The following is a 22,155-nucleotide window of genomic DNA, read 5'->3' on the forward strand; positions in this document are numbered from 1 at the left end:
CTGAAGTACTTTGCAATCTGGCTGCTGGGGACAACCCTGGGGAAAGGGCCACAAGCCTGAGTAAATGTTTAGAAAAGAGAGAGACTGATGTAGGATGGGGTCATTGGGAAGGTCATGGAAGTGGGACTTCAAGTCAGTCCTGGAAAGACATAGAAAAGGAGGGAAAGCACGTGTTGTATGGCAGAAACCAATACAACATTGAAAGCAATTACCCTCTAATTAAAAATAAATTAAACTTTTAAAAACTTACAAAAAAGAAGGGAGAACATGGAAAGTGGGGTCTAAGGATCGTGGGACATCCCCTAAGCATACCAAGTTCTACTCTTTCATTGCACCACAATTTACATATAGAGCTTCATGGTCAATTTCTTGATTACCTAGCAATTCAGTTCCACCCTAATGGTCTCCCTCCACATAACCTTAATAAATTACAACCTGTTGCTACAGAAAACACACGCCTATTAAAGAAGAAGATTTAGCACTGTGGCGAAAACTTCTCTTAAATAAAAACGAAAAACTGACTCACTCCACCATATTTCTTCCTAGAAATAAAAACATTTATAAAGGTTTCCTTGACCACTGAGGGGAGAAAAATGTGTTTATCATTCTGTTTAATCCCCACAGACTCAATGGCCACGCTGCCCAAACTTCCTGTCTCGGTAGATGTGACCCTCTGAAAGTAAAATTAACCCTCCCCGGTGGAACGTGCTTGCTGCTTTTCAAGTGTGTACACTCCATCAGGGTTGTTATAAATAAGCTGTATCTTGATTTAGGACATATCAGCTACCGTTGCTATTTCAGTGCTGCTTTAGCAGTCTAAGCTTTCACTGCAAGTAGCCTTTACAGGGAAAAAAACAGCTCTGGGCTGCATACTTACCAGTCCCGAAGCTCTCCTCCCCACAAAGGGACAGTTTGCTTGCATCCATCAGATTCCCAAAAAACTTCCAGCCAGTTGGGGTCTCATACAAAGCAATCTTTGTAGCATTAGCCACCCTTCAAAGGCATGAAATCAAAGTTACATCACAGCAGGACTGCTAGTGTAGCCATGTGAGGGATGGAAAATAGCAACCGTTATTGTAATCAAGGGTTCCACTTAGCATTGCTCAGAGGTACACATAATTCTAAGACTGGTGGAAAATCGTATGAGAAAACTTGTGCACAATGGGCTATTATATGTGGAGTCAGAGGAGGGGGAGAAGAGTATGAAGAAAGAATTAATTCAGGTCACTGAATTTAATATTTTAGAAAAAATAACAGTGGCAAAATGGACAAAAGTATTTGGGGGGCTATTTAAACCCATGTGTTTTGGATACAGACAGCATTTATAACCATTCCATAATGAACAAAAGAATGATGTTTCGAGGCACCTATAATTATAGAGACAGATGATATTGGGTTTGGGAGGTCAGTATTTCACAGAGAGAGAAACAGGACCCAGAATGTTATGTGACTCAGTCCAAGGTCACACAGCCAGGATGACCACTGCCTGCGACCCAGTCAGTGCTCCTTTCATTCCCTGGAAGGCCCTGCAAGGACAGGGCCCAGCGGGGCTCCCATCAGCACTAGCTGCATCCACACCAATCCATGGCCCCTGTCCCCTGTAACACATCCTTTACTTCTCCCTATATTATCCTTAGTCTATTTGAAACTTTTGAGTGACTCTTTTTTTAGATTCCTTTCCCTTTGAACAGGAAAAGTTACCTACATTTCATTCACCCTTTTAGTGAGATTTGCTTCCCAAAATGCTTATCACTAGCAAAACAATATCATATTTCAATTCTAATATTTGAGGAAAATTAAATTATGATTTTTAAAACTATGAAAATAAAAGTTTCTTTCTGGGTAATGAAGTATTTTCCATTGTGATTCTATATGTGGATTATCACATATAATCCACATAAACTGGAATTAGACTGTTTTTGGATTATACAGAAGCTATTTCAGGACCTTATCAGTCTAATGGACAATAGTGTGGCCACAAACCAGCTCACAGCTTTGCAGGGAGGATGTGGAGGCAGAAGGACCAGGGTCTAATTCTAGCTCTGATGTAGCTGTGGGGTCCTGGGAAAGATGCTAACTACTCTTCTGGCTGACAGATGAATGGATAAAGAAGATGTGGTACAAATACCATATAAATGGAATATTACTCAGCCTTAAAAAAGAACAAAATAATGTCATCTGCAGTAATATGGATGGACCTAGAGATAGTCATACTGAGTGAAGTAAGTCAGACAGAGAAATACAAATATCATATGATATCACTTACATGTGGAATCTTAAAAAAAAAAAATGGTACGAATGAACTTATTTATAAAATAGAAATAGAGTCACAGATGGGAAAACAAACTTATGGTTACCAAGGGGGAAAAGAGTTGAGGAGGGATAAATTGGGAGATTGGAACTGACATATACACACTGCTGCTGCTGCTGCTGCTGCTGCTAAGTCGCTTCAGTCGTGTCCGACTCTGTGCGACCCCATAGACGGCAGCCCACCAGGCTCCATCCCTGGGATTCTCCAGGCAAGAACACTGGAGTGGGTTGCCATTTCCTTCTCCAATGCATGAAAGTGAAAAGTGAAAGTGAAGTCGCTCAGTTGTGTCCGACTCTTAGCGACCCCATGGACTGCAGCCCACCAGGCTCCTCTGTCCATGGGATTTTCCAGGCAAGAGTGCTGGAGTGGGGTGCCATCGCCTTCTCCGACGTATACAAACTACTATATATAAAATAGATAACTCATAAGAACTTACTCGATAGTACAGAGAATTCTCCTCAATACTCTGTAATGCCCTTTATGGGAAAAGAATCTAAAAAAGACTAGCTATATCTAATTATAGCTGATTCACTTTGCTGTAAAGCAGAAACTAACACAACATTGTAAATTACCTATACTCCAAAACAAGTAAAAAAAAATAAAATAAGGACTGCTATGAGGGTCAATAGAGACAGTGAATGTAAAAAAAAAAAACCAGTGTCAACTACAAATTATTAAATGATATTAGTCATTACTTTGTTAGCTGAAGTGAAGTCAGCACTAGCTCTATAATAAACACACACACACACCAGAAAACTACTGCACTGCACATCCCAGTGTTTGGGAGCAAAGGTTCTGGGTTCAAATCCTGCTCCATCATTTACTAGCTGGGTGACTTTGGGCAAATTAGTTAACTTCTTTTTCCTTTCGTTTTCCCATCTGTAAAGAGGAATTAAATACAGCATTTACTTCATGGGGCCAGTTTGAGAATTAAATGACTTAAAATACATGCTTAATGTTTAGCGTAAGGTAATGTTTAATGAGTAATAGTTATGATTATAAGAACCAAGTATATACATTCTTCTTCCTCCCTAGCCTCAGCCGTTCATTCATTCACTTGCTCTTTACCCATTCATCCAGGAACTATTTACTGGACACCTAACATGATGTAGTCAATATCTCTGATTTGTGCTCATTTATGACTTCCATTTATCAGATGTTTTACATGTGATCTCATAAGCTAACCTAAAGCCTTTTCAAATGAGATGATATACAGTAAATAAACAAGCAAGTCAAAGATACCAACTGTTTACTGTCACTGGGTCCCTTGTTTCTTCAAAACTGAATGTATTTTTTAAACTATTTTAGCTTTATGTTTATTCAGATTTTGAATAAGTGACCATTTACTATGCTTGTGTGTATGGGCATCTGATGGGGGCTGGATGGGGAACATTTTTTTGAAAGTTCTGTTGAAACACTGATCTTACATCAGTCTTTCACCCCCACTCTGTGCACACTACCCAGAAAAAGTGAGTCTCTAGAACAATGTCTTGGCTACAGCAGAAGTGCCATCCATTCATTTATTCATTAACATTCAATCACTCATTTTTTACAATGAGGCATGTGTGTGTGTGTGTGTGTGTACTAGGCACTCCATGATCAGTCAGAGTTTAGCACAGTGACAAAGACATTCTTTTCTCTGTATTAGTTTCAAGTTCAACAGGGCAGATAGTCAAGTAAACAGAGTATCAGCACACAGTGTGAGGAGAGCCAGGATGGGGGAAATGCAGAGTGCTAAAGCAGCACAGTGGGCACATCCAATCCAGAAAAAATGACACCTTTCCTTCAAGAAAACCCCTGGATAACACCCTAGGTATGCATCAGATGTCTGAGCTGAAAGGGGAGGAAGGGCGCTCCCAGCGCTGTGAGGGCCTGCTTGGGAATCCAGGGAGTGGAGAGACCTACCGGTCCAGGGCACCACTGGTGGGCATGCTGCGTGCGAAGCCACGGACCCCGGTTTGCTGGAAGTATGGAATGCTGAAGATGTTGGCAGCAATGACAGCCACAGAGTCTGAAGGGTTCACGAAAAACCCGTGCTTGCCCAGAATCATGTTCCGATCCTTTGGGAGAAGGGGAATTCAAAGGGAGATCTTTTAATCAAAGTGCTGAAGAAACCAACCGATCTTACATGGAGGTTTCGTAAAATTTAAAGCTGATACATTTATTCATACTGGGTTCTAGACACTGGACTTTATTCCTAATTGATCTGCACAGCACCACTGGGCCAATGGCACCTCCGTGCCAAAGAGCCAAAACTGTTTTGAGTTAAAGTGCAAACTCCTTCCAGGCTGAATTCTCTGTTCTCCCTCCAGAGGCCAGCTGAATGTAACCTCCCTGACCTTCTCCAAACTCTGGAACCAATCACCTCTCTTCTCTCCCAGAAGAGAGCAGAGATCACACAGAGAGGAAATGTGGGCTGTTTAAAGCTTGCTAGGTCTACCAGGCATTCTCCAAGGAAAAACCAGATTTCCTCAAGGAAAGACTCCTAAATCCTGGCACCTCCATTTGGTGCAGGACCCAACAAAATATGGGTCACCTCACTGTTCTCCTGGTACCTGATATACAGGAAGCGCTCAAGTAACTGAGAGTAAAGAGGAAACCCAGGATGCACTGCGACAGAAAGACACACTGAAAATAACGTCTGCTTGTTCATTTGTTTAGTGACCAAGTCGGGTCTGACTCTTTTGAGACACCATGGACTGTAGCCCACCAGGCTCCTCTGTCCATGGGATGTTCCAGGCAAGAATACTGGAGTGGGTTGCCATTCCCTTCTGCAGGGAATCTTCCCTACTCAGGGATCGAACCTGCATCTCCTACACTGGGAGGTGGATTCTTTACCAACTGAGCCACCAGGGAATGCCCCAATCTCTATTTAATTTCTCAAAATATTAACATTGGAAAAGCTATTTTATAGGAAACAATGAATTCCAGCTGATGTTAAAGAACAATAGCAACCACCAAAATATATTTTTAACCAAGTAAATATGTGTAATGTTTACTATCTCTAAGACACTGTCCCTCCTTGTCTGTTACATACTCACCAATGCAAATAAAAGAGCATGTTTATTTCAAATATTAACTGTAGCTAAAGAATAAACTGTTAATTCTCTCATTATAGTTTCACCTTTCAGCTAATGTGAATGAACAGATAGGTATATCATAAGGCCAAAACTCTTTCCAGAGATTGAACAAGGATCCAGCTGCTGGCTAAGAGCAAAAATCTACCTAAGGATGGAGATCGAGAAACCAGTCAGCTCATGGAGCACCAGTCAAGACATGATAACCAGGCCCCAATCACCCTGCCCTTCTCAGCAAACACTAGACACATGGTTCCACTTCAAGTCATCCTGTCAAGAGGGTCTTCTAATAATTGAGCCCTGACTCCAGGTGCAATGAGGGAGCTTGACTGCACTCCAGGCTGCAGGGCCTGCTTTCCCCCATTTAGCATGTTAGGCCTGGCCTGCATCAGAGTTCACGTTAATGCGCTTGTACCCACCCCATCTCCATCAAAGGCAGCCCCAAAATCATGCTCCCCTGTCTTCATAGTCTCCACCAGGTCAGCCGCGTAGGTGAGGTTGGGGTCAGGGTGGTGGCCTCCGAAGTCCTCCAGGGGAACGCAGTTCACTGCCGAGTTCGCAGGGGCGCCGAGTTCTTCACAGAGGATTTTTTTCACATATGGTCCCACGACTATGCAGAACATGAAATGAAGAACCAGAAATGAAACTGATCATAGAAGGTGAGGACTGGGGACTAGGTAGAGGCAATCTAGGGAGAATGGTACAAATGGCAGAGAGTGTGCAAATTGTATTCAAGGGCTTGTGGGGAGATGAGTCTGGAGTAGAAAGTTCTACAAGTAGGAATAATGAGGGGTTAGGAAAGAGTGGGGGAAGGGAAGGAAGCAGAGCTTTATGAAGATCCTGCTACACAGGTGCTTCTTAAACATTTTCTCAGTCCTTCAAAATGGCCCATGAGGTGCTACAACTTAGCACGTTAAGAACCTGGACTCTGGAATCACAGTGTCTGGGGTTCAGATCTCAGCTGTCAATTATTGGCTGTACCATTTTGGGGAAAGTTATTTAAGCTATTTAATCTCTCTGCTGTGCTTCCATCTATGCTAAATGCAAAATGAGGATAATAATAGTAGCTACCTTTACAGGGTAGACGTGAGAATTAAATGAGTTAATAGATATGAGGCACTGATAACAAGCAACAGCCCACATTTTATAAAGGCTTGTGTAGTATGAGTACCACCTCCAATTTAGGATAAGAAAACGGAGGTTCTGAGAGGAGGCTATTTGCCCAAACTTACACAGATAGATAGTAGGAGTGAGAGCTAGGATTCAGAGTCCTAATCTTTCTCCTCTATCAAGCTATCCAACAAACTGATTAAAAGAATACAGACACACAAAAACACAGTAACAACATACAACAGGGAAAACCAGTCACATATTTTACAGTGATACGTAGTGTTATAATCAAGAACGTTCATCTCTAAATGCTTTCAACCAAGGAAGGTCCCAACACCAACATATGCAACAGAGGTCAGGACAGTATAGAATTCGTGTCTCCCATTGGGGGCATGCAAAGGAGGCTACTGACACACCTCAGGATGAAGACAAGGCAGCCAGAGCTGTGTGGGGCATAGAAACCAAGACTCTTAAGGAACAACTGAGAGGCTTGGAGAAAGAAGTCAGCTTGGTGACCAGCTTCTCCTAGGAAATACACCATCACAAGCCCCATACTCGAGCCAGCCAAGGCTTTTGCTCATTCCCCTAATGTGACGTCTCCTTTTCATCTTTTATGCCTTGGCTGCAGCCACTGCCTCAGCTGGGTATAACCATCACTGGAGTTTCCACCACCTTACATCTTTCTTTCCTAAAAGCTTGAGTTGGTTGCCACTTCTTCCAGAAAACCTCTCTTGATACCTTCAGTCAAACTGCGCCTTCCTCCACACCCCAAGGAGAATACTTGAAATTTTATCTAACCCTCATTTTGTTGGCCTGGCAGTGGTTGGTTTCTTACCCACTTCATCTCCCCAAGCATCACAAGCTCTTTGAAGGAAGTGTCTACAGAATCCCTGACTACATCCACACCCCCCAAGCATACACATAGTAGCTACTCAACACACTGCTGCTGAATGTTTTGAAAAGTCAGAATGGCCTTTGTCTGAATAAAGGAGGCCCATTCTGTGAGATTCCAGAGGCAAGTTAGGACCCAAGGGAAGAAGTTCCAGAGACAGACCATTGCAGGCCACCAGGAGAAGTTTTCTAACAGATTTTGCTGTGTAACAGAAGGACCTGGACAGGATCATAGGAAGGGTTCAAGCATAGGCAGAAAGTCTTCCCCAACTAGGCAGGCAGATGGATTCCAGCACCAGGGAAAATCGTTGCCACTCAAAGATTCTAAAATTCTAGGGACATCCCTGGTGGTCCAGTGGTAAAGAATTCACCTTCCAATGCAGGGGACGTGGGTTTGATCCCTGGTCGAGGAACCAGGATCCCACACGTGGCGGGGCAAGTAAGCCCACATGCCATAACTACTGAGCCTGCACACCTCAACTAGAGAGCCTTCTGCCATGACTAGAGAGAAACCTGGATGCCACAAGGAAAGACCTGATGTGCTGCAACTAAGATCTGATGCAGCCAAAAATAAGAAATAAATGAATATATTTCTAAGAAAAAGATCCTAAACTTCCAAATTATTACAAAACAAATAGACAAGCCAGGGGCTCAGGAATTCCCATATTCCTACATCAAGAGAACCTCACGGCTCTGATTCGGTGATGGCTGCCACCTCTAATGATCTGGCCACAAAACCCACAGAGGAAGAAGAGGGAGAGACATACATCCTGTTGCTCCTGAATTGAACCCTCAGCTTGCTCTGGTCAGCTTCTAAGAAAAGGCACACGTGGGAACCGGAAACTGGGGTGTGGGGCTCAGGAGCACATTTATCAGATCGAGCAAACCACGGCTCCCCTTGGGAATAGACGGGGGCTTTTAGGAAGAATCTAAGGCATCTTCTGAGGGGGAGGAAGAGTCCACAAAAATAGCTGCATGTTACTCAAAGCCTGATGCTTAATGTGGAAACACTGACCGTCGCACTACCTTACCATGAGGAATTTTTGCTGCATACAGTTAGATTTTATCATGTGAATATTACTCTGAAATGATTGCAGAGTAATGGTGTAAGCACTGCCAGAGACAGCCTTAAGAAAAGGGTTGTTAAGGCATCATGATACACAAAGTTGAGAGCTGCTTCATAGCTTTGAGAGAAGAGAAGGGAAGAGAAAGGGCTCCATACCTCCGTGCATGGCGTCTATACGGATCTTTAGTCGGTTTGGACCAGAAAGCAGTTCTTTCAGTGCATTGAAATCAAAGATGTTTCTCAGCATTGTAGCATAAGCTTCCACTGAATCCACAATTTCCACTGTGAGAACAAGCAACATTAAAAGATGGAGGAACTAAACACTTTTAGAAATATTATCCTCTGAAATGATTAGATGGCTGTAAACATGCAATTGCTACTTTAAAAGGACATTTATGGAGCAGCTCCAGTGTGCCAGGGCTGTTACACGATCTCTTATTCAAAACTAACATAAATTTCCTGAGAGGTAAATGTTATCAGTTCTATTTTATAGACGAGCAAGTTCAAGTTCTGAAAGATTAAGTAGCTTGCCCACACAGCTGGGATGTGGCACACTGAGGAATTTTGACAGATGTTTGCCTGATGGTAAACTGCTAGACTGCCATGTTGATGCATCTCCAGGAAGTGTATTTTAGCGTCAAAAAATAACAGAAAAGGTAACACCTACTTTACTTTTTCCAGGCCCATTGCCATTAAGACTTAATGGTAAAAAGCAGAGAAAATTTTTTTAATGAATCACTTTTCACATGCACTGCTAAAGGAATAAAACAAACGTAAGAACTAAGTCTTGCTGAATTTTCAGGGGTCTGAACATTTTCAAAACATGAAATGTTTAAGAAATTCTCTACTGGTATTTTCTAAACCCTAAGAATGTCTTCAAGATGTACCAAAGCACCCTTTCCTCTTCCTTGGGATGCGATTGTCAGTCCTTCTGGGTAGGTTCAAACACAAAATGCATCCCACAAACTTGCAGTCCAGATGAAAGAATACATGTAAGAGCAAAGTTGAAATACAAGTCACACTGCTAACCATCTCATCCTCATTGTATTAATAACTTTATAAACATTTATTTCATCAATTATTATCATATATTAGCATTCAACAATAAAATGTTTACCACAGCTGCTACACAGGGTGTTTAAATTTAGCCCCCAAAATGGTCTAAGTTGATTTTACTGAAAATGAAATCAAGGGCCAGGCTTTGGAATCTCTCACACCTGCATTTGAACCCTGGTTTACCACTCACTGACAATGTGACCCTGAGTCTGTCCCTTAAGTTCTCTCTGCCTTTGTTTCCTCATCTGGAAAAAGCGAATAGTAATAGTGCTGTCCTCACAGGGCTAATGTAAGAATACAATGAGATAATGCATCTGAAGAGCCTGGCACATAATAAAAGCTCAATAAAAGACAGCTATGAACATGATGTCACAGGTCTTCTTGTCAAGGCTGTATATTTCATAGGTATGAAAACTGAAGCTGAGAGATTTAGAATTGACTCACCCAAGGTCCCTCAGCTGATCCCCAGCAGAGGCCAGACAGCCCAGGTCTCTAGACTCCCAGACCCAATTCCAGACCTCCTAATTTATGCATGCAAAGCTTGGTGACCACAATCTTTCCAGAGATAAAGACCCACTTTATTAAAACCTTGAAAGGCAAATCCTTCAAGTTGGAACTAGAAGTGGGCAAGAGAGGAGGAGAGTAAGTAAACATGCCTGTGAAGGGTTTGAACTTGTTTTCCAGGTCAAACTGCTGCTTTCCCAGAACCCCAAGGTCTACGTGCAGGTCAGGGCAAATTGCATATTCTTCGATTGTCTTGCTGATTTGGAAAATTTTATCAGTTATTGCTTCTGGGGCAGGACCTGGAAATCAAACAGCAAAGAGTAGGTCATTTTGTATAGCTGACATGAAAATACAAAGAACACAAAGCTCATCAACTAACTCCTCTTCACTAGTGCATGTGCCATGCCATCCTTCAAGCAGCAAAGTATCAGAATTTTCTAAAAGAAAATATGTTAATGATCATTCATGCAGAGCACTTCATATTCAGGTATGGCAAAATGAGAAGCATCTCATTTTCACCAAAAGGAAAAAAAAAGCTCTCTTGCTAAGGATGAGAACCAGAATCCCGACCTTCCAAGGCCTAGGTTATCGGTTTGTCCTAAGAACATAACATTTCCTGTACTTAAAATGACAGCAAACTCACCTCCATTGGAAATGTTGAACTTGATTCCAAAATCTCCATTGGGTCCTCCTGGGTTGTGGCTGGCTGTCAGAATGATCCCACCGATGGCTTTGATCTTTCTAATGATGCATGATACAGCAGGCGTGGAGAGGATCCCATTCTGTCCAATAACTAAGCGACCAATCTAGAAGAAGAAATCCAGACACGTTAACATCCACACATCCAGAGCCACCGCACAGCGATGCCAGAACAGCTCGATGGACAGAGATATTCTACTGGACCAGAAAGGATGCCTTTAATGAGCACCTAACAGCTTGGGTTATTAGTGTTATTATATTGAAGTATTTTACAGTTGCTGTTGAGTAATACTATTATTGAAATAGAATCAGCATTGCTGAACAAAGCCATTTCTCCCGATAGTTTTGGGGGACTTCATAGTGTATGATCTGGGACTGCTATAAGGTTCTGGCAAGAAAAGAAAACAAGGCCTTTCCAGATTAGGTTCATAATTTGGATACATTATAAATCTGTGGGAAAACCCACATTTTTATCCACTTCAATCATACTTTCAATCCAAATGGGAAGAGAGACTATAAATTTAGCTAGTTAAAGGAATTCTAACCCAAAGAGGAGGCTTTTGTAAACTAAAATATCTAAAAAAGTAAAAGGGGCAAACTTTGTATGAAGAAATGTTATAAAATGTATCTCACAAGTTTATTGCCATTCAAGCTTTGATTTTTCTTTAATTGGAGTATAATTGCTTCACAATGCTGTGTTAGTTTCTGCTGTACAATGAAGTGAACCAGCTATGTGTATACATATACCCCCTCTCTCTTGGAGCTCCCCCCACCATCCCACATCACAGGGCACTGAGCTGAGCTCCCTGAGCAGCTTCCCACTAGCTATTTCACACAGGTAGTGAATATATGTCAAATCCAATACAATGGGGTCCTCAGAGCAGAACACACCTATCCACACTAGGATGTACCTGGGCTTCCTCCTGGGCCTGAGGCAGGGAATGCTGGGAGTGTTACTGGGTGAACCAGCCAGGACCATCCCCATGAAGGAGCTACAGGCTATGTTCTTAACTCACCTGCCCATATCTTTCACAGATGGTATCTATAAGCACAGCTCCTTACTAAAATGATTGTAATTTATATCTGTTTCAACATGATGCAAGTTGGAAAAGAAGGGAATTCCATCAGTTCCTCTGACTAGAAATGTGATTGCTTCATGAAAAGATTTTAAAAAGGAGGAGTTTGTGCCCTTCTTCCACCCTCCCCTCTGAAGACACAGGGATGTATTTAAGTTTTCCAGTTGCTATTTCTTCTTGCCCCACCCAAGATAAATGCAGCTGAAGAAATGACTTGATGGTGGACGATGTGTTTCTAGTACTGATCATGCCAATAAGATACCTGGATTCCCTGGGGAGGTTTTTCTGGGATTGTTAGCTTTGCCAACTTCCTGTAGGTCACTAACAGCTTGACTGGCTTATAATTAAACCTCTCCATTATCAACCACCTCCCAGGAAGCAGCCGCTTCATTCCAGGCCCCTTTTGGCTCTTGTATGTCTATCCCTGAACAATTCCTGTTATTCTAATATATTTCTTATGTCCTGCCTCCTTCAGGAAGTGGTAACTCCCTGACTCAATACAGTGGAAATGGTAACATCTCACGCCTCCGGCAGTTTCTGGGTGCCGTTCTGATGAAAACTGCTTTGTGGTTGAGCAGTTCCATAATTTTGATGAGAGGAGCTTAGAGATGGCAAGTTAAGCAGCCACAGTGACTGGTGGAGTAATATGAAAACTGTGTTTGTGCATCAAGCACACTGACTTCTACTTTGATCCCATATGTACTTAACATAGAAGGGAAAGCTGATAAATGAATATTAAGCCATGCCACACAGGTCACCCCATAATTCTACCATTCCTTATGGTGAAATCTGCAGTCAGTAATGGTCCAAGACTGAGAGGATTATACCAGGAAGTGAGAGTAAGAAAATCAGGAGAAGCAGGGGAAGCCCATGGTAGTAGATTCTTTCTCTTGAGCCCAAGAACAGGTATAGCTGACCTTCCAGAGCAGACTCTTTCCCATTAATTCTGCTCAAGAATATTCATCTTCAACTTGATATTTGGGAGATATTACTCTATTGTCCTCCTCCCCGTAAGGATGTCTGGAGCACTGTAATAGCTCCTGACTCAATCTCCCTTGCCTCTCGCCCACCTGCACCTCCCTTGCTCTACCCTCCCTGAATCTATCTGACCTACCAAGCCCACCTAGTTCAGCTTTCTAGGCCATAGTTCTGTGTTCCTCCCCTGTACAAAAACCTTCCCTATACCATATGATCCAGAAGGCCCACTTCTAGGTACAGACACAAAAAGAAAGCAGTGACTCAAACAGGTATTTGCACACCCATGTTCACAGCAGCATTATTCACAATAACCAGAAGTGGAATCAACCCAAATGTCCATTGAAAGATGAACAGATAAACAAAATGTGGTATATACATACAATGGAATATTACTTGGCCTTTAAAAGGAAGGAAATTCTGATTCATGCTACAACATGGGTGAACCTCGAGAACATTACACTAAGTAAAATAAGCCAGACAGAAAAGGACAAATATTGGATGGCTCCATTTGTATGATGGACACAGAAGAGGCAAATTCATAGAAAGTAGAACCAAAGTTGGCAGGAAGAAGAGAATGGGGACTAACTGTTTGGTGGGTACAGAGTTTTAGATGAGATGATGAGAAGGTTCTGGAAACAGTGGTGATGGTTGCAGAACATTATGAATGTAATGAACACCACTGAATTGCATACTTAAACGTGGTTAAAACAGCAAATTTTGTGTTAGATATACTTTACAACAAGCTTCCCAGGTGACTCAGTGGTAAAGAAGCGGCTTGCAGTGCAAGAGACCTGGGTTCAATCCCTCGGTAGGAAAGATTCCCTGGAGGAGGAAATGGCAACCTACTCCAGTATGCTTGCCTGGGAAATCCCATGGCCAGAGGAGCTGGGCAGGCTACAGTCTATGGGGTCACAAAGAGTTGGACACGACTGAGTGACTAACACACAAATGCAATTTAACACAAAAAAGGGGAAAAAAAAAAAAAACAACCCTTCCCTGGGTCCCAAATGTCTACCAACTTAGAGACACCCCCTCAGCCCTGCACTGAGAGTCCTTCACCAAAAAGCATTTCCTGCCCTTACTCTTGCCCACCGCTCCCTTCTGCGTAACTCAAGTCCTGCTGCTAAACTGGATACCTCCTTCTCCCTCAACATTTTATAGTTAACCACGACAGGGAGCAAACGTTAAAATATTCCCTTCAATTGAAACTAGGGCTTGGTGTTTGTTTATGTTTCCCCGAAACACAAAACAAACAAAAGGTTCCATTTTCTTTGCTCTGCCAGTCATACATACAGGTTCTATTCTCATTTCTAAAATTATCTCAAGGATAAATCTCTGGGGACTGAATGAGATACCAGTACCATAAATGAGACCCTACCAATGTTTTATTTTGTACATTAAAATCGCCTGTAACTGCAGACAGCTCTGTGCAAATAAAAGGAAAGGCAAAGTGTATTCTACTATCCATAAATGTACCAGATAAAAGCGTACTAAAGGGAAGAAGTGAAATTATTTCCATGTAGCTCGCCAGGCTGAAATGCTCTCTTAGAATCGGCTCATGGGTATAGTGGGTATTGACAAAACTGAGGCAAGAACCCTGACTTCTATTAATACCAAAATCTGTGGCAATAAATTATCTTTCCTTTAGATTGCCTCCCTAAATTCTGTCCACAATCAAAGGGATGTTAAAATAGAATTTAGGATATGTTAGAAAAAGAAATCAAACTAAATAGGATTTGATAGGTTTTATCAGATGAAAGTGCTTTATCGGTCCACTAAACGTTTTACGTAATTCAGCTGGGTAGCACAAGTACTTCAAATGCAACACTATTTTTAATAAGGAATGTCCTTGAAAAGACTTGAAAATATCGCTTGGGCTGCCACAGCTCTAACAAATAGGCAGTTACCACATTTAGTCAATTATCAGCACTTAAATGCATTATTTAGCAAAGCTTCAGATCGTAAATCTGAGAAAGTCTGCAGGGTCTGCCTGAATTACACATTCCTACCACCCCTTCCACATCCTTCTGCTTTGCACAAGAATGAAATGAAGCCAAATATATCACAGCAAAGGGGACAGTGTACCAGATCCACTCAACAATCTAGATATATGCAGAGAAATAATGTTTCATTCGTTCTCTCCCAAAAGATTAAAAACATCTTAATACCAGCTCTCCTCAAAGATGAAATTTACAGCATGTCACACTTTATCTTAAAAATGTGTATGCATCATAATTTCATATTTGAGTGCTTTATCAGCAAATTTTACATGAGAAGCATTCAGATTCTGAAACTGGGTACAAAGGGAATCTCACATTAACAATAGGATGTACAAACTCTTCTAAATAGAATTTGGCAACTAGCATACGCTTTTTTTTTTAATTTGACTTTTGCAATCACACCTGCTTAGTGTATTGTAAAAATACACTGAAAATAAATGCCTAACACATTTGGTTATAATGCTAAATTTTATTTTCTCAGAATCACTTCCAGAAAGGAAATAAAACAATGTTTTAAAATTTATAAGTACTGAAGGACTATGTGCTCCAAATTATTGTTAAGTGTAATCTAAAACACCAAAAATGTATTTTTGGTCCCACGGAGGAATTTGCAGAGCAAAAACAGCAATGTTCTGATGCCTGCCTTCCTGTAAATCAGTGAGACTGTGCAAATTGTTAGATTATCAAGATCAATGCTTCCTGGTGCCAGATTCCTTCCGACTTGGTTAATTCAGCCAACACAGTTTTTCACAATGCAGAGCTTTAGCAGAGCCTCCTTATATTATAGGCTCACAGAAGTTATTATCTCTACCCTGCTGCACAAATTCACCACACACAGGACTTCTTTGTATCCAAGGTCATTATAAGTGGGTTCCCTCTAACAGGTCCTCTTGGAAGGCTCACACCTAACATTTTCCAGTTCTCTCCTAGCATTTCTGCACGACTACCAGGATCCACAAATAACAGCGTGCCCTGGCTTTTGTTTTCCTGTTTGACAAGTGACTGAACTTCAACAAGGAAGCCATTGAAAGAAAACAAAATCTTCCTCTCTCTGTGGCTCCTAAGAGCCTCCTACACAGGACAGAGTGCCCCTCAAAACTGGTTAGAATGTAGATAAGACAGCTTAAGGCTGGGGTGAGCTTTCAATGTCTAAAAGCAACAGGTACATTTTCAAGCAACAGGCACAGAGCATAAGAAACTGAGTTTACATCCCCAAATCCCAATGCGACAAATGTAATTTCAGGGGTAATATCACAATATACAATCTCTGAAGTCATAATCAAACTTAATCAGATGTTAGTAGCATTGAGGTGTATCCAACATACAAATCTTTGTACTTCAGTATATTTTTGCAGAATTAAGAGGTTATATGAGAGCCAGAAACATAGCAAAACTTATCGTATACCAACCCCATTGGCAGCTGCCATCTGCACTATTGTCTCTATTGCCGATTTATTAAAATACCGCCCATCTCCACCAACCACCAGTGAGGCTCCCTGGCGATCTTTTAGGTCTATGGAAAAGAATATACTCTGGATGAAATTCTCCAGATAGCATGGTTTTTCCTCAAAATAGTAGGTTTTCTTCCGTAATCCACTAGTTCCTGGTTTCTGGTCATAGTAGGGAGCCGTAGTAAAAGTCAACAGAGGGAGAGGACCTTCTTCCATTTTTCTGTATTTCCCAGAAATCCATTCATCAAAATCACTCATCTTTCATTTCCACCACTTGGCTCAGCGAGGGTGTCCAGAAAGCAATCAAGGGTCCCCAAAATAGTCTGTCCAACCTGAAGCTGCTACAGTGTCACCCGAGTAACTAAAATAGAGACTAGCCTGGATGATCTCTCTCAATGAGGAAGCGGGGTTAATTCCTGTTGTCGTCGCCCCATGTGAAAAAGTGAAGGATCAAACACCCACCCACACCCACACTCAAAGCAGATCTTCAGTGTTGTTTTGATGAGGACATTCTGCCCACAACCACGCCAAATACCCTTCAATTATTTTTGCCTCATTCCCCTGTTAGGGTGGAGATAGGTCCAGAGGGTGCTGCGTGCAGCAGGCTTCAGTCACAAACACCAGGTGGCTTCCAGATTCCTCTCCCAGAGCCAGGCAAAGGCGGAGCAAGTGCAGTCCTAAGGAGCAGGTTCGTGAACAAGACGCCCTGGTGTGGCTCCCGCTGCCACTGACACCCTTAAACCAGAGCCTCTCTGGCAGTCATGTCTGATAAGGCCATCTGCAGCTAAAGTTGTTTCATGCCATCTCGCAAATTAAAGGTCAGTCTTAAAATGGAAATGACGGATCTCAGTAACTTCTGGTTCCCTTTCATCACCGTCATTTTGATACTCAAATATCTGATACTCAAGTGATTTTTTTTTTAACTTCCCACATGCAATCCCAGTTAGAAGGGAGAAAAGGCATCAAACAGAATAGATTTATTCATTGGCCACCAAAGATTTAACTAAATAGTATTCAATTCTAGAAGAATAGAGACTCACAGATATGCCCTGAATGATCAACAACTGGTCATTCCCATGAATTTATAGAAAAGTAGGGATGAACAGGGCTTCCCTGGTGGCTTAGATGATAAAGAATCCGCCTGCAATGTGGGAGACCTGGGTTCGATCCCTGGGTTGCAGAGACCCCCTGGAGGAGGGCCTGGCAACCCACTTCAGTATTCTTGCCTGGAGAATCCCATGGACAGAGGACCCTAGCAGTCCATGGGGTCACAAAGAGTCAGACATGACTGAGCAACTGAACAACAACATTGTCAAGGTTTTGGTGAACCTGTTTTTTTTTTTTTGGTGAACCTGTTAAGGAGACTTGGAAAGTAAATCGAGACTAGTTATGTCACATGTCTGGGGAGTTTGATGTGCACATAAAAGTCAGGTTTTCAAGGGAAAAGTAGTAATCCCTCGAAAAACGAAAATCTGGGTCTTTTCCTACTAACTTGTCCAGCCAGGTCCAAAAGCAGACAGGCCCTGGGAGCAGCAGACAGCCTTCTATGAGGCAAGAATGTCTCTCTGTTCCAGGCGCTGTTCACACAGGACCGAGAACTAACAGGCCATGAGCAGAAAGCACCCTACTCCCAAGGGAGCCTAGTCTCCTTCATATGGCAAATGGAGCTGGCCCATCTGCAAGCAGGACCTCAAGACATAACAGTAACACAATTCACAAGACACATCTATTAAGCTGAAAACCAGTCAGTCAAAATATAATTATATTTCATAGCTTGTTTTTGCCCCTTATTGCATTTTTAAAACTAAAATTCTTGTGAAGTAAGCTTGCTTTACTAGTCTATACACCCAATGTTTTTCAACTTACTACAAATGCACTTTTTAAATTCATATTTTTTCAGTTCAGTGGCCAGTTTTCTCTGGTTTTTGATAGGTTCACAAATTACACCAGTATATATGTCTTGACATATTTAATAATAGAGCCATATTTCTGAAATATCAACTGAACAGTTTTTTCATTGGGAATAACAGAGCAACCAACCAAGTAATCGGTAGTTTCCTTAACGAGGTCTTGAAACCCCAGCGAAGATTCAGGAACGCTTGGTTGCAAGGGGCTCCAATATCCCCAACTAAAGCTTCTCTGCTCACACATTCCTGCATGTTCTCTGCTGGTGGTTGACCACTCTCTCTTGAAGTTCTTTCTGAATCCAGAGCTAGGGAGAGTAATGTTCTCTTAAGGGCTTTTCCCATACATTTACTTATTTTATTTACAGTTTATGGTCAGTGCAAATAAATTCCATAAAACGAGAAATCATACTCAAGGCACAATTATGAAAATTCAAAATAGATGTTCAACACACACACCAAAAAAACCCCACAAGCATCAAAGTGAGTTTATTTGTAGCATAAGATCTGACGGGTGTTATCTCAAAGCATGGCAAATGCTTGTTTTTTTGTTTGTTTGTTTGTTTTTTAAGACAGTGGCCATATCAGATACTAGAACACCTCAGCTTATCAGTGTGTTTTTGTACAAACCAAAATTTGTTTCTAAAAATATTGCTTCACATCGAAACTGTTGTAAAAGCTGTACTTCTCCAGAATTAAGCCTATTCTTAGGCCTTGTACAGGTTTCTCACTGCCTAAAAACTGACTGATACAGAAAGTATTCCAGATGTAACTACTCTGATTCTAAAGTAGTTTAAAAGAATCATTGCAAACTTTATAATGCTGGTGCTCTTCCAGCCCTATCTCTCCAAACAGCTGATATGCCACTTCAGGGTTCATTATCTGAAAGTCTCTCACTTTGAAGCCTTTTAAATATTCCTCTCCAGTAGACCATCTTCATATTTAAAACATTATTTAACACTAATGAAAATAGACAGTAGCGTTTGAGCATTGAGGAGTTCTATGTATGAAACCTGGGGAATCAGGTCACTAGGTGAACCCAGACTCCCTCCAGTATGGAATGTCCTTATGGACACATACACTTTTTTTTACTTCACTGCATGTGAGCCAGCTTCACAGCGAGGCATGGACCGGAAAGACTCTCATGTCTCATGGCTCCTGCACGTGCCAATGAATACCCAGCAATTCAAGTGCACATCAAGCCTAAGCCTCCAAAGGAGAGAGTTTGGTACCTCAAAGCAAAGAGCAATGTTTTTACCAACCACCATGGTGTTTGTCCGCATGCAAAACTAAACCAAAAAGATATAATACTTGCCCTAAAAAAGCTTCTATTCTAAAAATGGGCCTGAGTCATAATTTTATGGACACTATAGAACTCAACCCCATATAAAAATATTACCAGAAGCAGCAATGTTAGATGGACTGTGAAGTGTGGTAAAAAAGGAGAAGCATTAAAAACATTAAGCTTCCAAAGACGCTCAGACTAAGTGGGACAGCTATTAAGAAACTCATTTGTTTGAGCTCTCTAGCAAAGGTTGAACTTCATCTTCAGAAACGTTACTGTCGAGCATAGCGAACCCAATTTGGCCTAATGAATTCGCCTGCCTCGCCAGTACTCCTTCACAATGACACAAATTACATTTAAACCATATGGGGGATTTAAGGATTATTCCCTTCAGACAAGAAACTTTCATATTGGTCTTGGGTCCAATCAATTTCACAATGGCAGAGTTATGAACCCCTTTGCTCCCAGCCTCACAAAGACTCCAGTTTCCATTCTGATCAGCAGTGATGCCTTCCTAGTAGAAGACAGCAGAAACAGAAGACTTGCCAATACTTTATTCTTTCTTTTTTTCCATTGACAAACGTTTACTGGATCGCTAACTGCCATGTCCCAGGGCTCATGGGAGAGTGGGACCCAAGGCCTGAAAAGATTCACCTCTTTACATCAAGAATTATTCTTTAGAAAATGCCACAGGAATGGGCACATTATTTAGAAATGGTAACACTGACCTTCAGCACAAGCACTAGAAAGTAAGCTACTAACTGGGCTGAAAGCAGCAGGGATCATCAGAGCCCCCACCCCCAGGCCAAAAACCTATGCTTGTGATGCTGCAGGTGCCTGCCCGAGTGTTGGGGTCAATTATCCTCCAACTGAAAAAAATGTATTGGTTTCTAAAATGTATGAGAGGTACAATCTTGAGCAATTCTCTTAACTGACCCAAGTCTGTAAGGTAGGGATCACAATAAAGGTTGTTCTGAGCACTGAATTGGACAACATGTACGAAAACACTTATGATCTGTGATTCCAGTGACAGGAATCACAAGCTGGGAAAAGTCATTCATTTCTCCAACCAATAGTAAATAAGCTTCCAATGAATGCCTGCCACAGAGAAGACACTGCAGGATAATGCAAAGACCACAGGTTCAGGAGCCAGACACAACCAGGGCTCAAATCTTGGACTCTAAACAGACTTGTGGACACAGCAGAGGAAGGAGAGGGCAGCACTGAAACATATGCATTACCGTATGTAAAATAGCCAGCCAGTGGGAATTTGCTGCCTGACACAAGGAGCTCAAACCCAGTGCTCTGTCACAACCTAGAGGGGTGGGATGGAGTGGGAGGTTGGAGGGAGGTTCAAGAGGGAGGGGACATATGTATACCTATGGCTGATTCATGTTGATGTGGAGCAGAAATCAACACAACGTTGTAAAGCAATTATCCTCCAATTTAAAAAAATATATTGGTTTCTAAAATATATGAGAGGTACAATCTTGAGCAATTCACTTAACTGACCTGAGTCTGTAAGCTAGGGATCACAATGAAGGTTGCTCTAAGTACTGAATCGGGCAACATGTATGAAAATACTTATGACCTGTGTCTGGCATCCAGCAGATTATCAGTAAATGTTAGCCCCTCATCTTTCCATCCTCAATGCCCTGAGGATGAGAATAGGATGATGATACCTGCCTCACAACAAACATCTATGTCCCAGCGGTGCCTGGACAGGACTGTGGCTCTCAAGAGGCTGCAGTGATGGGGTGAAGCTGGAGAAGTAGCTGGGACAAGGTTACATAGTCTCATGAACCACAGTAAGGTTTATTTTGTAGGCACCAGAAGCTATGGATATTTTTAAGCAGAAGGAATAAAAACTGCTTTTTTTTTTTTTTTTTCAAAGTTAACTGGCTGCCAGTAGTGTATCAAATAGCTTGGAGGAGAGACTGGAAAAAGATTAACCAAGGCTTGCAAAAAGGAGTCCCTCTGCAGCTGAGGTGGATCTGAGGATCCTGGTCTCTGTGACCCTGTCCAGAGCTGCTCCTCTTGCGTAAGACTTCTTCAACTCTGAGTCCTTGGCCAGTTTGGGCTCTGTAGGTTACTCTCCTGCAACATGAAGACACTACCCCAACAACCTGTTATTCCTCTGACCCCTTCTCCTCACTCTCTTCTCTAAGAACTGTCCCTGACCCCAGCCTACAACAGTGGACTCCCAGGGCCATGCTTCTACTGTGGGACTCAGGCCATGATCATCAAGGGCAGACAACTGACCAAAGCTGGATCTCTCATATTTTCTCTTCTAGGAATCTAGAACTAGGACTCAAAAGTGTACCAGTCAGATTAGTTAGCCTTTGAACTGGGAAGACACGTAAACTCAGAAGCTGTGGGGTAGGGACCTCAGGTCATGACAATGTCTATAGAACTGTAACTGGCAGACATGAGAATACATGCGAACACGAGAGAGCTATTATGCAGATCCGTCTCTGGATCACTCGGGCACATCTAAGAGCTGGGGATCTGACACACAGAACTGGAAAAGGATTCAGAGTAGTTTCAGGCAGAATATCAGTTAGATGGATCTTCTCAAGAGAATAAGGACTGCAGACTCATGAGACATGAGAACTGGGGAAAGTGATCTGTGAACACAAGCCACTTGAGACCCCCCTGTTGGCATGAGTTCTGGACTGGGAAGGTTCCACTGTTAGATTTCCAGTCAATGTCACCCCCAATTTCAGTGGAAGTGTGTGTTAGTCACT

At 42.0% G+C, this 22,155-nt stretch overlaps 1 protein-coding gene across 2 annotated transcripts in view; it reads right to left on the reverse strand.

The window, feature by feature from the left end:
• The window catches only part of PGM1 (phosphoglucomutase 1), a 77,291-nt gene that overhangs the window by 31,579 nt on the left and 23,557 nt on the right, over positions 1 to 22,155 (reverse strand). The window contains exons 1-7 of one of the 2 annotated variants that reach the window (XM_040232677.1): positions 16,178 to 16,996; positions 10,659 to 10,821; positions 10,168 to 10,314; positions 8,612 to 8,737; positions 5,808 to 5,998; positions 4,217 to 4,371; positions 878 to 993 (exon numbers count right to left, since the gene is read on the reverse strand). In XM_040232677.1, the coding sequence (XP_040088611.1) occupies positions 878 to 993; positions 4,217 to 4,371; positions 5,808 to 5,998; positions 8,612 to 8,737; positions 10,168 to 10,314; positions 10,659 to 10,821; positions 16,178 to 16,477 (1,198 nt within the window). In that variant the 5' untranslated portion in view covers positions 16,478 to 16,996. Of the gene's footprint in view, positions 1 to 877; positions 994 to 4,216; positions 4,372 to 5,807; positions 5,999 to 8,611; positions 8,738 to 10,167; positions 10,315 to 10,658; positions 10,822 to 16,177; positions 16,997 to 22,155 lie in introns of those variants that run through there. The other variant, XM_040232678.1, reaches the window with a different exon arrangement.

The sequence above is a fragment of the Oryx dammah genome, unplaced genomic scaffold, assembly GCF_014754425.2.
Source record: "Oryx dammah isolate SB20612 unplaced genomic scaffold, SCBI_Odam_1.1 HiC_scaffold_28, whole genome shotgun sequence".
Lineage (NCBI taxonomy): Eukaryota > Metazoa > Chordata > Mammalia > Artiodactyla > Bovidae > Oryx > Oryx dammah.